Raw genomic sequence first — 16,415 nt, 5'->3', positions numbered from 1 at the left:
GTTTTTCTTATAATAACATCAGTGAAGCATTTATTTTCTTGTCTGCACAAATTTGTCATGACAGAGAATGCATAAAGATCCTAACAACTCCCCATTGAACCAATACACCAACAAGGGAACAAAATATTCCACAGGTTTTAAACAGAGGTTGTTTGCTTGTTCATTGTGGTCGTGGAACAAAGCTATATTTTCTGATGATGGAGGAGCAGGGAAAGGCTTGTCTGTGTTATAAACCTAACTTTGAGCAATGTGCTTACTGTGCTGATTAAATGTGCAACATCAGACCTAGACCTGACTGAATTAAACATAGACCTCAGAAGATAAATTATTCAGCTCATCAGATTATTTGTTGTAACTGATTTGCTTTTGCCAATGTTCTAGGCTCTGATGCCACCTGGTGGTAAAACCATTTGGTAACCAGAGCAACCAGGTATATGCTCACCGGCCACTTTATTAGGTACACCTTGCTAGTGCCAAGTTTGCACCCCCTTTTGCCTTCAGAACTGCCTCAATTCTTAATGACATACTACCTAATGACAAACAACAAGGTGTTGGAAACATTTCTCCGAGACTTTCTTCCATATTAACATGATAGCATCACGCAGCAACCACATCCCAAAGGTTCTCTATTGGATTGAGACGGTGGAGGCCACTGGAGTAGAGAGTGAGAGTCAGTGAGAGTCATTGTGGTCAGTAAGGGATGGCCACGGTCAGCAACAATACTCAGGTTGGCTGTCGCATTTACACGATGCTCAGTTGGTACTAACGGGCCAAAAGTGTGCCAGAAAAAAAACTCCCCCACACACCACCAGCCTGAACCGTAGATACAAAGCAGGATGGATCCATGCTTTCATGTTGTTTACGCCAAATTCTGACCCTACCATCTGAATTGTAGCCTCAGTTACCTGTTCTTTGCTGACAGGAATGGCACCCGGTGTGGTCTTCTGCTGCTGTCGCCCATCTGCTTCAAGATTCAACGTGTTGTGCATTCAGAGATAGTATTCTGCATACCTAGGTTATTTGAGTTACTATTACCTTTCTGCCATCTCAAACCAGTCGGCCCATTCTCTTCTGACTTCTAACATCAACAAGGCATTGTCCCACACAACTGCCTCTCACTGGATATTTTCTCTTTTTCAGATCATTCTCTGTAAACCCTAGAGATGGTCGTGTGTGAAAATCCGAGTAGATCAGCAGTTTCTGAAATCCTAAGACCAGCCCGTCTGGCTCTGACAACCATGCCACGTTCAAAGTCACTTAAATCCCCTTTATTCCACATTCTGATGCTTGGTTTGAACTTCAGCAAGTTGTCTTGACCACGTCTTCCTGCATAAATGCATTGAGTTGCTGCCATGTGATTGGCTGGTGAGCTATTTGTGTTAACAAGCAATTGAACAGATTTACCTAATAAAGTGGCCAGTCAGCATATGTCAAGGGAAGTCAAACATAAGGAATTTCATAAATAACCCAAAACAAACTCCTTTTCTGAAACATATTTCATTAAAGGGTACGCTAAAACAAAACTACTCCACTCATACCTTTATAAATCATAATTGCAATCCGAAAAAAACCTAAAAGAACTACATCACCCACAATGCACTGCGGGATGTAAATAGGAAACGTCTGTCTCGCGCCTGTTGGTACTGTGTGTTAACTGGTGTAAACGTTAGTGCTGCAGTGAATCTCCCAAAGATATATGCGTCTCATTTGCCTTTTGCTTTATGTGGAGCTTAAAGCTTTTATACTTTATAATGATAACCACACAGTTTGTGTTAGAAGATTGAAATAGCTTAGCTGTGCAACATGGCTAACGAACAGCCATGTCGGTGTGCGCTGCCTTAACCGTGTAACGTTAATTAGATTAAGTTAGAGGCGGTGTGATTCGTTTCATTGTTAACCTACTTCAAGTAAACAATTTGCTAAACGTCGCGACTACACATGACTGTATTAAAGCATGAAACAATAGATTCTGTAGCTATATTAAGTAACTACAACCGTGTGTTGTGTCCTTAACATGAGCGCTCACCTGGTGAACAGAGTGGTTTCCATTGGAGACTGGGGACGCCTAACGTTAATAAGATTTAATGTTAGCTAAGTTAGCTAGCTACTAACGCGCCCAGGAGAGAATCAACATGGTGAGTCGAACTGGTGCCAGTATCAATATTTCATGTTTTTAACAGGATTCTAGAAAAATTTAAAGGCATGGATGAGTCATTATGTGTGACATTGAACCGCTGGTTTGCTCTTTGCAGTGGACCCAGTATCTGACTCATTATTATTCTCCTCCAGCTGTAAAATAACTTATTATATTTCACTGTTATTTACAGGCTTCAAAGGTGAAGGGCAAACCATCAAAAAGTAAGCTCCTCAAGTGTTATATGGATTCTGTACGCCATAGTTTCACATACTGCAGTATTTAGTTAAGTTTGTCTCTTACAGTCTGTACAGCATTAGGTCCCTCCACCAGAGCAGAGAGACAATAGCAGAGAAATAGATTTAAATTTACAACCAAGATATGCAATGTAGTAATGCTACAAATACGAGTAATACAGAAAAACATAATTTGGCAGAAGACCTGGTAGCAGTATATTCAGAATGGAGCCAAGGCAACTTAAAGTGTAATAAGTGGAAGAGTGCCAAGCTTGTGTAAAAGTGTGGTTTTCCTCAGGTTCATTCGGAGATGAAGATTTGCTGGACAGCTTATTTGATGATAAAAGTAAGTGTGCAGTTTTAAACCAACAACTATTATAATTATCAATATGGTGTCACTTTGAAAGTTTCTCTCAACAATTTACTCACCAGAACACCCAGTAAGAGGGAAAGCAACTCGGGGTGGGCCACTGAATCGGTGAGTGTGAGGACTTCAAGAGTTACATGCCACCAATTATAAATGTTGTGAGTTACATTACATTTTCCTCTCCAGCTCTTCTGCAACTGATAACATCTTCAGTATGCTGGCAGAGGAGGTAAATAGGGATGGTGGGGAGACTGAGGTATGTAGACAGACGTTTGGAAAGGGGCACAAAGATACATGCTTAACTTCATATTTCTTAGCGTAATTTGTGTCTAATATTTTCTTTTCTGTCCAAGGACTCTGATGTCTCAGCAGCAGATCCCAGTGACATACTGAAGAACATGAAGGTAGGTCACTATAAACTGTGGAAATGTATACATTTATTAATTTAGCAGACGCTTTTATCCAAAGCAACTTACAATTGCTATACACGTCAGAGGTCGCACGCCTAGGGGTTAAGTGTCTTGCTCAGGGACACATTGGTAGATGGGTCACAGTGGGGAATTGAACCCAAAGGCATGTTTCTTATCCATTGCGCCATCACCACCCACTAGACAAAGTTCAGCTTTGTAGTGTTCTGTAAATGTTCATGGATCCACTCACAGTGCCTGTTGTTTTTCTGTCTGTCCGTGTACAGGACATGGATGATATGGATGCTGACCTTTTTGCATCAAAGATAAAGCCTAGTTCCGCTCCTGCACAAACAAAGCCAGTTGGTAATGAGGGGCAAAAGAGAAACTCTTCCTTGTTAGAAAGTAATGTAAATCCAGAGGGAGCAGGTAATTCAGCGCAGAATGTTCTTGCATAAGTTTTTTTCTCATTATTAGCTTCACGTTGTTATCGGCTTTGAAGTTTACAAAAACAGCAGCATTCAGAGAGAGCTGTGTCTCCCACCACTTCACTCAGATGAACCCACCACTGGAGGAAAGAAGCCAAACTCTGCACCTTCGTCCACTGCACCTAACTACAGGAAGTTCACCTTCTCTGGTGAGTGAGCCCTCCTTTTCCCACCCCTCTCTGACACAGTAGCTTTATCCAACTCAACAGTGGTTTACTGATAGCTTTGTTTTGTTTTTCCTCAATCTGCTGCATTGATTTAGACAGTGGTGGTGATGAGGAAGGTGTTGGTCAGACACCTCACACTAAAGGTATATTACTTTTACTTGTAGTCGAATAATCGCAGTGGGTGGTTTCAATGCGGGTCTGTGAGTAGTTTGAACAGGAGAGGCGTGCACTACAAAAAGTGACAATAGTTGGAAAACCCACACAAATGTACAAATCTAGAGGTAGATTTGCTTTTTAGAGACCCCAACACCTAATGATAACTATCCAGTCAGTGTATTACCATATATGGAGTTACTCACTGCAATCTAATGCAACACAATTCAACAGCCCTCCAATAAATCCTGTATTTGTAGAGCTCACTGTCCTAAATTTATCTAATATTATATATAATAAAATATTTTGTCCACTCCATTTACATACAGGATATAAAAATGTTTGTCATTGAATTCTTAGTGTATAAACATAAATAATTTTAATGTATTTGAAGATGTGTAAAAAATTTTTGTATGCGTTATTTTAAACATGTAGTCAGACCGTGTAAGATGCCTCTTAATCATTTACTGCTTCACTGTCTCGTGTCCAAAAACAGTATAAGTAGAGTAAAGAATATAATTTCCTCTGCAGATCTAGGCGACCCACTGGCTGATCTACTTGATGACTTGCTTCCAGATGAAACCAAGCCCGAATCGAAATCCAGCACACAGCGGGCTAAACCTGAAAAATCAGCGCTATCTCCCTCCACATCTCCTGTCCTAAAGACTGAAACACGTGAGCGTTAAATTATCCACAAGTCTTTATTTTCAAACTTAAAAAAACACTTAGGTAAAGTGTGTGTGTGTGTGTGTGTGTGTGTGTGTTTATTCCTTGTTCATCAGCTAAGGCAGCAAAGACACGAGGTGATCTTACATTTGATGATGATAAGGATGACCTAATGGATGCACTCGGATTTGACAGTGATAAAAACAACCCCAAGAAAAAAGAGACTATGCTTTGGTCCAACAAGGAAAGGTAAAAGCTCTGTCTTCACTTTTACCGCCCCATTCATATTGTTGTCCTTATTTATAGTGCTCAAATGATAAATAATTACTACCTTAGTGCCTTTGAGTTTTGGGATGCAGCTACAAACAAAGCCAGACTTGGGCAATGTTTTACAAAGCGATTTTTTTCTATCTATTCATTTTTCTCTTTGCCTTTTTTTGCAAAACTTTCCATGACATGCAGAACACCCTGTCCCTGTTCCCTTTTCCTCTGTTATGTGTAGCCTCAGGAGTGAACCCCCTCAGAGAGCTCGTACTAGACTAGATGAGATTCTGGAGAGTTTGACTTCGCCTCGTCTTCTGGAGCGACCTCCGACGGGCGAGAGGAAGGAGCGGCCTCAGTCTCAAGAGAAGCAGCAACAAGAGAAGACCTCTAGTGTGAAAGGTAACAGCGCATCATGGTTTTCTGCTTAGCAAGTATGAGCAAGTACCATTTTAAAAGAGTGTAATATATTTAAAAACTAATTGTGTTCCTATTCATATTTATCAGAACCACTGGTAGAAGATGACCTTACATTTGGCTCCTATCAGCCCACTCTGGTATCTACGCCTGAAGGGCGCCAGTCCCGCAGACAGTCTGTCAGGTGTGTGTAAAGACCAATCTTGGTGTTTTACAGCAAGCTTTTTGCCTACCATTGTAAATTGAACACTAGATTTATTTTCTTGACATCAGATTTTCTACAGAGGATGTCAGTTCCTCTACCCCAGAGAAGAAACCAAAACCCACCACCCCTACTCGACGTCACAACTCTGCTGACTGGCTAGGCCTCAAGACAAACGACGACCATACCTTGCTAGAGGGTAATACCAAAGAGACCAAGACTTCAGCAGAGTCCCCAAAGGCTTCGTCCTCTCCTTCATTAGAGAGAAGACTCTCTCTGACTAGTCAGGGCACATCTGCTTTAAAAGTGGCAGCAAACACCCCTGCGCCAACTGATAATATTACCAAACAAACCAAGCCAGACGTCTCTAAAAGCCAGAAGAGAGAAGAGGAAGAGAAGGGTGACTGGTTAGCAGGAGCTCTGAGCAGGAGGAAGGCTCTGTCGGTGTCGAACACGGAGGCAAAAAGGTCCAAGCAGGAAGACTCTTTAGGCCTGGGAGAAGAAGTGGACCTGGAGTCCAATATTAGGTACTGTGGAAGCCACACAAAGCAGAAAGAAATACAATGACACACTGACAGACACTTCTCAGTATTGAATAATACCTTGCTCTTGTTTTCAGTACACAAGTCACTTGCTCCTGGGGACAGAAAGGACACTGTTATGTTTGTTAAGGACACTTGGTAAGGTGTTGTGTAAATCCATTAAACCCACGTACTCTAAGTGACTTCACTCCTTCTGTTTTGTGTAGCAACACTTTTCTTGGACAGCCCAGCCCCACTGCACACTCCACTCCTGTCATCGAGAAGAGGACCATGCAAGGTATTTAACACACAATGATCCATCCAAATAACTACTCTTCAGTTATATTTGAATTCATATAGCACAACCATGCTTGTTCAAAGCCACATCCCTCCCTGGCCCATTTACAGTAGAAGCCTTCCTTTCTTTTAGCCTCTCAAAAGATTAAACACACCATGCAGGATGGTATGCACTTACAAGACTTACATTTAATACCTCATGCTACCTCATATCACGCCGTGCTCATAATCTTAGCAAATCATTAACTCACATTCTACCCCTGCTCTGGTACAGATACCATTCCCATCTACCACTCAACTCCACCACAATCCCCTTCTGTTGTTTCCGAGTACACGTCCACCACCCACCACCCTTACCTCCCCTCCACCTCTGCATCCTCCTCACCAACTGCTCTCCCTGCTAAAGTAGACCTTGAAAAAACTGTTGAAAGTTCCTCTCATCCCTCAGATTGCACTCCTCAAGTTACCGACCCATTGCCTGCCTCTGCTGCTAGCGTTAGCCACACCCAGCCCCAGCCCCAGGCTCAGTCCCAACCCCACCACTTACCATCCAATAAGGGATCCAGCATGCTACGAGGGCCCAGTCAGGCTCCGGATGAAACCCCCCAACAGCTGCCATTGCTCAACCCTATGTCTACTATACTGTCTGGCTCAGTGTGGTGTAGGTAATCCTATCTGATGTCAATTTAGATACAGTTGCATTTTCTAAAATGACTGTTACTCATGGGTTGTTTTCTTTCCAGCAGTTCCACAGCAAAACCAAACGCAAAGTACATCAACTGCTGTCCAACAACAGGTATATGTGCTTTTCTGTAATACGGTTGTCATGATCGGTCAGATATCATAATATGCCTTTTTTTGTTGTTTTTAAATCCCTTCCATATCTTCTGAAAAGGTGACACTTTCAGCAGACAGTCTGCAGCAGCTGCTTTTGCAACAGCAGGTAAGGAAGTCTCTACTTGCAGATTTATTCAAAATAAAAGAACACATTATCACCTTGTTTGCTCTTGACTTGCTCACTTTTCACCCCAAAGATGATGCAGGCTCAGTTGCTGGGCATCGGGGGCGTCGGGGATGCAGGGGTCCTGCAGAGACTCAAACAGATAGAGCAGCAACCTGGAGACCATCAAGCTTTACAGGCTCGCATCATCCAGCTGGAGGGACAGGTACATTAATGTTGTATTAGAGAAGAGAGGGGAAACATAAGAACCGGACATTGGCTGTATTTTCAGTAAGGAATAGTAGCCTTACCTGCTGCCTCAACTTTCCTTCCTGTGTTACCTCCATGTACCTGCGCAGCCCAAAACTCCTATATGTTTTTGCACAGGTGAAGACCCTGCAGCTGGAGCGAGACCAAAGCCAAACGTTGCTAGAGAATGTCAAGCAGAGGCATAAAGAGGATATGGAGCTTATGGAGAACGCACACAAGTAGTTCATTCATAGACAACACACACATACATATATATGTGTAGTGCACACGTGCATCATGTTGAACATACATTATGCACAATTCCCTGCACTGAAAGCAGCATGTGTGTGTCTGTTTGCTTAACACACTCACTATAACTGTTTTCTGTGCACGCCCAGAGCTCGTGTGAAGCTGCTTGAGGAATCTGCAGCACAGAGGGACACACAAGCGCGGCAGGAGTGTGAAGACCTAACAGAACGCCTGGCCGCAGTAACACGATCAGCTGAGCAGGAATGCGCAGAGCTGCAGGCTCAGTACCAGCGTAAACTGGCCCAGGCCCAGCAAGACAGAGACCGCGAGGTGGAGAGACTCAGAGACCTCCAGAGGTACGCCAGGGAGGCCTTTTCTGTAGTAAGAGATTGATTGTGTAACAATCGCAATAGCAGATACCGCATCAGTTGCAAACGCATGTACTGACTGAAAGGTCATCATTAAAGTAATTTACATACAAAATAATAGTTCCATAGGCACCACAAGACACAGCAACACAACAATGAGTTAACAAAACATATCCAAACATGTTTTAGACCAATCAGATCACCCGGCTTAGTCTTTTATATTATATAATGCAGTTTGTTTCCGCACATCAGGTTTACAGTTATTTATCTGAGTAATACACAAAATCCCCTCAAATCTGGAACATGGAGCGATGTCAAAAGACCTGCTCTGGGTTTTACTCAACTACAGTATTCAGATAAGTTAATAAAATAACTCAGGAAGTCTCAGAATGAGCACATTAAATGTGATAAGTAATAAGGCTTATCATATATTTGGTGTATTTTGCCTTCAAGGAAATCTATCTTGGAGATGAAGAAAGACCACGAGGACCAGGTCCGGAGGCTGAAGAAATTAAAAGATGAAGAGATTGATGCAGTTACCAGCGCAACATCTCAGACCAGGTAAGTTGTTTTCAAAGAGCACCAGTCCCGTTTACAATTATACTAGTAAATTATATTCCTGTACATACTAGAAGTATGTTCTTTCCTGTGTTTTTGTGTGAAATACCAGTTTCAGTGCTGATATTACCATGATACACTGCAAAGGCAGAAAGTAGCTTAATGTTTTTATTCTATTTAAACCTGCAGTTCTGAACTTTTGGCTCCCCTTCTGGCAGTGACAGTAATTACACAAACACGGTCGACGAGTGCTTGCCTCAGGCTCATCTTCAGAAATAGTTACAAAAATACAGATAATTGTCCACATTTCCACGACAATAATCCATTATTTAGGTAGAGTAAATGTGATAGCTACGTAGCCTACTCCAAATATGTTACAAATGCCAACCTGTCTTGGAGCAGTAACTCGACATCAGTGTCTGCCCTCAGTCCTTCCTCTTCCCCAGCACGAGGAACAGCTACACCAGTGGTTATCTGTGTTTGTCCTCACTGTTTTTGACTGTTATCCTTCAACTCAACTTTTTATGTGGAGCATCAGAAGCTTTTTTGGACACTTCTTGGGTTTTTCTGCCATAGGCTGTGCCATTCCCCTAGTTGCTGTAGCCGTCTCCGTCACTACAGTTGCTCATCTCTTCGCTCTGGCAAACCAGTCATTGCTGGTTGATGTTAAACCATACAGTGTATGTGTTAAACTCATCACTACCAGTGCACCAGTGAGGGAATGTCGCCACAGACACAAGAATTTTTTAAATCTCCGGAATACTGCGAAATAAAGAGAGATTTACCTGGCTTAATCAGCATTGTGTGAACTTGAGGACGTTCATTTATATGTAAATGTCCCGCACTCCCAACTTTAAAAGTCAGCCTGGAGTTGTTCTTTTTTTATTGCTGATTTTCTGTATCCAAACAGATTTTCAATGTTTTCAACCGACCAGTCTTGGTCAGGTTTCAGAGATTTTTGAAATACCAACTAGTTTGTCTGTGTTTTTTGTCCAGGTCTCTCACTGTGGTGATTGAGCAGATGGAGCAGTTCTCCTCTCAGCTGGGGGAGCTTTCTTCTCGGGTGGAGAGCACACATGAACACACAGCTCACGGCCTGGAGCAGGGGGCACGGCACAGAGACGAGCAACTTCGAAGTACCTCCAAAACACACACACACACACACACACACACACACACGTTATAAGTGGGTTAAGGTCATTAACTAAATGTACGTTTCAGTGATGCAGGACCGTCTGGCCCAGCAGCAGAAAGCCATGGCGGAGGAGAGAGCTTACCTCAAGGAAATAATTTCCAGGATGGACACTCAGCTCAATGAGCAACAGAGACAGCTTGAGAAGGTCTGGGTAAAAATAAAGATGACATGTTTTTTGGATAGCTGCATTTGCTTTGACATAGCAGTACAGCACACGTGCATACATACACACACCTGAAATAAAAACTGATGCTTTTCCCCTCAAAGATTGAAAATACAAATTCTTTTTTCTATGCCACAGGAACGCTGGAAGATGACGGCCGAGCAGGCCAAGGCAGAATCCACCCAAAGAGGCCTGGAGGAAGAGCGGCGTGCCCTCAGCATGCAGATCACTGTGGAAAGAGAGGAGCTGGAAAGGGCGAAGGTGAGGCTGATGAATGTCCAAGTGCTCCATCTCGATTCCACCCCCACCCCCCACCCCCGCTTCTCACCTCTCCTGCCTGTCTGTGTTCCCATCAGAGTGCATTACTGGAGGAGCAGAAGTCAGTGATGCAGCATTGTGCAGAGGAGAGGAGGAAGCTGGCAGCTGAGTGGGCCCACTTCCACACTCTGGAGAAGCAGAGGCATGAGAGGGCTGAACGGGAAGTCAGCAGCCTCTTGGAGAAGAGAGAGGGATCAATCATCAGTCTGGCACAGGTGACCTTCACTACTGAAAAAGATCGATTCTGATAGTCTTGCTTTGTTTTAAATGCTACTATGACCCCAAAATAAATGTATTTTTCTATCTGTTTCTGTTGCAGGAACAAGCTGACCTAAAGCTTCATACTGCAGAGCTGAAACAAAAGGAGATGGCTGTGGCACAGGAGAGAGAGACTCTGGAAAGACTGAGAGACGATCTGGAGAGAGAGAAAGAGAGAATCAGCAGCACAGCCATGAGACTCAAGACACGAGCCCAGGAGGTGGAGGCCTTCAGCAAGGTAAATCCAAACCACACAGATCCCTGCATGTTGTGGAGTAAACAACGTGTAATATGTGGGTTTTGACTGCACCATGTTCTTCGTAGCTTGCTGCAGAGAAGCACGAAGAAGGAGAACGAGCGTTGCACGAGGCAAAGCGTGTGGAGGCTGAGCATGAGGCGAGGCTCAGAAATATCCATATGCAGACAGAGCGTCTGAGGCAGCAGGAACAACGACTCCTCCAGGTGCGTGTGTGTATTGCTTCTACCTGACAAAAGACATTACAGAAATAGTAACTGTTTGATGTAAGGGTGCTACGATCCATCGGTCACCGATCATAATCGGCCGATAATGGCTTTAATTAGTTTGATCGGTGGTCGCTAAAAAGGCCGATAAGAAAAGCCGATCAGACGATGCAATACTCGCCAGACAAATTTTCAACGGCAGCTAAAATGTTTCACTACGCGGTCTGTTCGGTTTTCAAAGCTAGCTAGCACTAAAGTCCTTCTCAGACAAGAAGGGATTAACAAGGGTTTATCATCTACTCATGATGCCTGTGCTCCTTTATCTCCTAAATAGTTTTATTGCAGTCTATGGTTGTAGTAAATTTATAAAGATGCTGTTTGTTGTGTTTTTGTAGTTTATTCCTCAGTAAAGCTATATTTGATGTTCACAGTAACCAGGCAAAGGCTGCTATGGTTTAAGTCTAACACAGATTCAGCAGAATTTGTTGCCCATGTTTCCTGGCAATAAAATAAACAGCTGTCATTTCATGATACTTTATCATCTGTTAACTTGAACACTTAATACATTGTTTTTAGGACCAATTAAATAAATATAAAGTATACTGTATAATTCTATTTGATAAATAAAAGGCTCCAAATAGACCCAGTGAATCTGTATCGGCCGATACTGCTTTCAGCAATCGGCCCAAAAAAATCCAAATCGGAGCACCTCTAGTGTGATGTTATCGAAATACTTCTTGTTACAGGAGCAAATGCAGTTAAATCACCTGCAGAAGGAGACAGAGAGGCTGAGGCAAGATCCTCAAATTACCTCTTTACCACAAATGATTCCACCCCTTTTACCAGGTGAGAAATCGTTCAACAAAGTTACTCATACAAAATAAACTCATCTAATGTTGTTTAAAGTGCATATATCACAGATTTTGTTATCTGTAGATGTAGGTTCAGTGTTGCCAAACCCTGAGCTGGCATCGACCCTGAGTATTCCCACTCCTACTTTTCCCAACTCTCAGTCCATGGCTCTTCAGGCTAGTCTGGCTCTGTGGAAGTACACTGCACAAAAGGTAACCAGGGAAGACACCTTTATGCTGAAGCAATAGGAAAGAGTCAAGTCACATAACAAGTGATGTTTCTAGTAAAGTTCCAAAAGTAATTTTGACTAGTGCATGACCAACACTGAAGGTGGCAAACCTTCAGATTAAATGCATTTTACAGTAGAGAACTATCCTGGTATACTGCTCCAATTCAGACACATTGAATCACAACACTGTAAGCACAGGACCACCATCTTTACAGGCATCAGAGTGGTTTCCAATAATCCATTACATCTATAAACTGTCGCAGTGTTAAATTTTTTGCTGGATTCTTAAATACACGTGACTAATTGCAATAGTTTTGAGACGGTAATGGAACTGAGACAAGGCCAAAGAGGTTAGAAAAATCCTTTATAAGTGATCACATTTGATCAGTGTCAAATCATTAGTTCTTTCATATTAAAGGTTGATTTTCATCGCTGGAGTAAAAGTATGAAACCAGATGTCCAATTGTTTTAAGCTATTATGGCCCTTACATGAATGTTATTCACTTCACATAGCAAACACAAGTAGGTTGTTTGAGGCTTTAATGTAAATAAAAAAAAAATTTAAAGAGGCTTATTACAGTAACATGTGGCTCACTCACAATTATCTCTCCTCCCCCCCCAATACTTAGTCTGCTAGTACATGTATTTTCACAAACATTTTACAGTTCAACTTTCTGGTGCTAATCACTTTCTTCTCCTGCTCACAGGACCGTGAATACCTCCAAGAAGAACAGTTCTTCTTAGACAATTTGAAGAAGAAATCTTACAGATGATCCTTCAGCATAGACTAACGCATGCTGGGTGCTCCCAGTAGGATTCATGTTACTTATCATGTGCCATGATGCTGGAATTTTAATAAACATGTTTTAGATCACTCTTGGTTTAATCAGACAGATGTGCTGTAATATACTGTGGCGCCAGACTTCTGGATGATCCAAGCTGTGTGGTGTCCACTTCTCCACTGAAGTCATCTGCAAGTAGTAAAAGAAAAAGTTAGTTACCACTTGAATGCAAACTGCTATGGTCACTTAAAGCTATACTGGTCTTGTCTCCCATCAAGCCTCAGGTTACCATGACTCCACACTCATGTTCAGACAGGGATAACTTGTATCATCAATGGCTTGACTTTAATCATCAACTAACAGTCTTACAACCTTTACCTGTTCAACTTCTCTGCAGCCTTGTGCCGTCTTGCAGTGCAGATAAGCCCTGTAGGAAGAATTTGACATCTACATCAAGTTCCGTTTATGCACACCAGAAGCCAAAAGGGTTTGACAGCATTTCTCAGAACAGCTATTGCCATCGTCAGTTGTCGCATCAGACGGCACTTCCTATGCAGCAGTTTTCGTCACTGAATCAGTAGCAACGTGGATCATAAGAAGCAGGGGGGTACAAACCTCTTCACCATGTCTCCTCCCTTTCGACAGTGAAGAGTCAAGCAGCACAGAAGAACCGTGAACCTGCAACGCCACATCACATTAGTGGTAGTTCATCAGCAGCTTGCGACTCCGCACATCAGTCTGCTGCGGCTCAGATATCATTGGTTTCCACATTTGTGTTTTCAGACAGGGATAACAAACTCATCATATGCAGTTCAGAGAGTCGGGAAAAGAAGCTATTGCATTTGTCAGTTTTAACGTTACCTTTCATTACGACGAAAAGCTCAGCCCTTTTTTGGCAGGAAAATATCCTCATTCCACAACAGCCAAATCTGCCTGTAAAGTAAACATATTAAGTTGCACAGATTTGTAATTAAACACAGCCGGAAATAAAGTTAACTTGGGCCACGTTCCTGTCAGTTCCTCTCAAACCACGACGCAAATACAATTTGAACTTGTTTAAACGTTACCCATGTTACTGTGTAGCAATGGATTTAATGCATGTCCTCTAGTTTTCCTAAATCACCTACTTAAAATCCAGTTGTAGCTTTTGCCCGACGTAGTCTTCATCCACGTGTTTGCCTGACTAACAAGGATAGCTAACTGCTAGCGGGCTGGTACAGTTAACATGCTACTGCCTCCAAGTTTCCTCACGCTCACGTTACATTAACCAATCATCCAATCCTTACCTGTTCACGGCGGCTCATCTGTAGTAAAGTCCATATTTATATACGAATGCATCACTACATTTGAAAACGGCATGATGCAGCTGGAGCCTCCCTGCTCAGGTCCACCGTACAGCCAACCAAAGAGATCAAGACTGAAAATCTCGCGTGAGAACCCTTTTAAACGTTGTTAACGTCACATCCCACGTGATTGCTGACTGGGTGTGGTTAAAGTTCAACTTGTATTTTCAATTAACTTGTGAAAATACACCAAATTTAACTATAATTTAACAACAAATAAGATATACATGATTGTAAGAACTGCAATTCGACACGTACAGCAAAATATATAAAATAATATGTAATGTTTAAATTGCTTTTAGATTGTAGCCTAGGAAAACGACACGCAGAATAGTGAATGGTGTGTTAATTCTTTGTTGTAGGCTAATGTCAGACTTATCCATAAACAAGTAGCCATAAAGATGTCAGACAATCATATCAAGTTTGATCAATAACATTATATTATTCCACCTCAATCTCAACTATTGTCTGGTGTCATAAATACAATGTCAGATGTGTGTATCAAAAAGATAAATAGCTCCAGTCGATACACACAGTTGAAGAGGGCAGAGCATGTTTATTTCAATGCTTTAGGGTGTGACATGTAAATCCATGGATGAATTATAATAATGTATGCTGAGATGTGCACTTAGCCTCGAAACTGATGAAAAATATGATAACTGAGGTTAATAATTGGGATCACATTCAAGAAATAATTTGAAAATTTCTGATGTCTTCTGGAGGATGTTTAGGGGACACAGACTGTCAGTGATAGATATCCGCATAGCCTGGGCAAAATACAACAAACCAATGAAAGGGAAATAACTTATTTGACAAAATAAGAGATGCCAATTACAAAAACATTTGTGGACACATAACTCTTCAGTTATATAGCAAGAGCACCAGTAGCTACCATGCAGTCCCCATCAAAAATGGACAAAGTAGGGATCTCAGGCAATAGCCAATAAGTTTTGTTTTGTGGCATCATGTGTAAGAAAACATCCTGAGAGGTAACTCGTGGAGTTTTATTATATAAACAAAGAAGCAACTCTTAATGTAGTTTTACAAAACAGTCTCAACTCAAGGCCCACTTACAATCACACTCAATCACATCTCATGGTCTTCACCTGCAAACGGGGGATACACCTGTTAAAGCTATAGTGGACTTTGAGTTAAGATTGTTTAGTCAAACTACTATTTTTCAAGGTCAAGAGTGACCTTTCACGCCTAATGCATTTTTAAAAACTGAATGTCATCATCAGACATTAAGCGCTCGTAATTTTCTAACAAATAGGCCTACTGGTTGGTGTCCTGCAGCAGAACGCATCCTGACAAGAAGAAGGAAAGGTTTGTGGGAGTCAAGTCAAATAAATCTAGATTTTAAGATGGTAGCTTATAGTTCAATATCAAATGTGTAAGTGAATGGAATATTTGTTGAACTGTTCTATAGGGTGAATTCAGATATTGGAGACAGCATGAGAAAACAGTACTTGTACTTCTACCCTGAAAAGTGTAAGTCCAAGCAACTGATGCTGAGACCCTGCTGGGGAATTACATGACCAAAGTCACATGACATGATTCCTGTGACATCATATGTGTGGTTGTAGTCAGTGTCAAACAATAATTTGACCCCAAAAAGCAAGAGGTAAGATAAATGACAAATGCTTCAGCTTGATTTAAATACAAGGGTATAGGCTACAATTTGAATGACTGCTAGATTGTAGATATGAATGATAGCTATACAAACATGTATGTAATAGGCCTAGTGTAGGCCTATCAAAATTAATATAGGCCTATTTAGTTTAAAATTTAAAATTTTAAATTTAGCCTACATTTTTTAAAACAGGACATTTTCTTGCTGTTATGTAGGCTATTAATCTACTTCACATGTATAGAGTAGGTTAAGATCTTTTTAAGATTTATGAACGAAATTCAAATAGCTTGTATGCTAACCACCCAAATTGTGTAATAAATTGTCACAGGAAACAGGCAGCCACATCAATAGAGAGTGCAGACTAATAGCCTGCATAATATCAAGTGGGCTATCCTTAAAGAAATATAACGTTAAAAAAAAATCTGTTTAAAAACTTAAAAACATGTCATTTGGGATTGAAAGCAGGACCTGCGCTAATGAATCTGGGTCTTAAATGTCAC

At 41.6% G+C, this 16,415-nt stretch overlaps 1 protein-coding gene, 1 long non-coding RNA gene and 2 other non-coding genes across 4 annotated transcripts; 1 reads left to right on the top strand and 3 right to left on the bottom strand.

The window, feature by feature from the left end:
- The first annotated feature begins 1,620 nt into the window (after positions 1 to 1,620).
- Positions 1,621 to 13,031, top strand: LOC123963133 (fas-binding factor 1 homolog). The gene is made up of 31 exons (XM_046039725.1): positions 1,621 to 2,135; positions 2,328 to 2,358; positions 2,669 to 2,716; positions 2,803 to 2,848; positions 2,924 to 2,993; positions 3,091 to 3,141; positions 3,432 to 3,573; positions 3,701 to 3,781; positions 3,895 to 3,942; positions 4,484 to 4,627; positions 4,735 to 4,867; positions 5,121 to 5,281; positions 5,387 to 5,480; positions 5,570 to 6,025; positions 6,247 to 6,317; positions 6,765 to 6,977; positions 7,060 to 7,112; positions 7,212 to 7,259; positions 7,351 to 7,482; positions 7,644 to 7,744; positions 7,904 to 8,110; positions 8,576 to 8,683; positions 9,677 to 9,816; positions 9,902 to 10,020; positions 10,177 to 10,299; positions 10,395 to 10,571; positions 10,676 to 10,852; positions 10,939 to 11,076; positions 11,823 to 11,922; positions 12,013 to 12,140; positions 12,865 to 13,031. Exons 1-31 carry the CDS (start codon positions 2,133 to 2,135, stop codon positions 12,928 to 12,930), a joined length of 3,609 nt encoding a protein of 1,202 aa, XP_045895681.1. The 5' UTR covers positions 1,621 to 2,132; the 3' UTR covers positions 12,931 to 13,031.
- On the bottom strand, positions 12,681 to 14,374 carry LOC123963138. The gene is made up of 5 exons (XR_006823128.1): positions 14,226 to 14,374; positions 13,801 to 13,872; positions 13,555 to 13,617; positions 13,318 to 13,366; positions 12,681 to 13,128 (listed from the first exon to the last, which is right to left on the bottom strand). It is a non-coding gene; the product is annotated as an uncharacterized LOC123963138 (long non-coding RNA).
- LOC123967537 lies at positions 13,213 to 13,282 on the bottom strand. Its single transcript, XR_006824262.1, has one exon. It is a non-coding gene; the product is annotated as a small nucleolar RNA R38 (small nucleolar RNA).
- LOC123967538 lies at positions 13,440 to 13,513 on the bottom strand. Its single transcript, XR_006824263.1, has one exon. It is a non-coding gene; the product is annotated as a small nucleolar RNA SNORD49 (small nucleolar RNA).
- Positions 14,375 to 16,415: the final 2,041 nt, after the last annotated feature.

Source organism: Micropterus dolomieu, linkage group LG02 (genome assembly GCF_021292245.1).
Source record: "Micropterus dolomieu isolate WLL.071019.BEF.003 ecotype Adirondacks linkage group LG02, ASM2129224v1, whole genome shotgun sequence".
In the NCBI taxonomy this organism is placed as follows: Eukaryota; Metazoa; Chordata; class Actinopteri; order Centrarchiformes; family Centrarchidae; genus Micropterus; species Micropterus dolomieu.
This window is presented reverse-complemented; position numbering and strand designations above follow the sequence as displayed.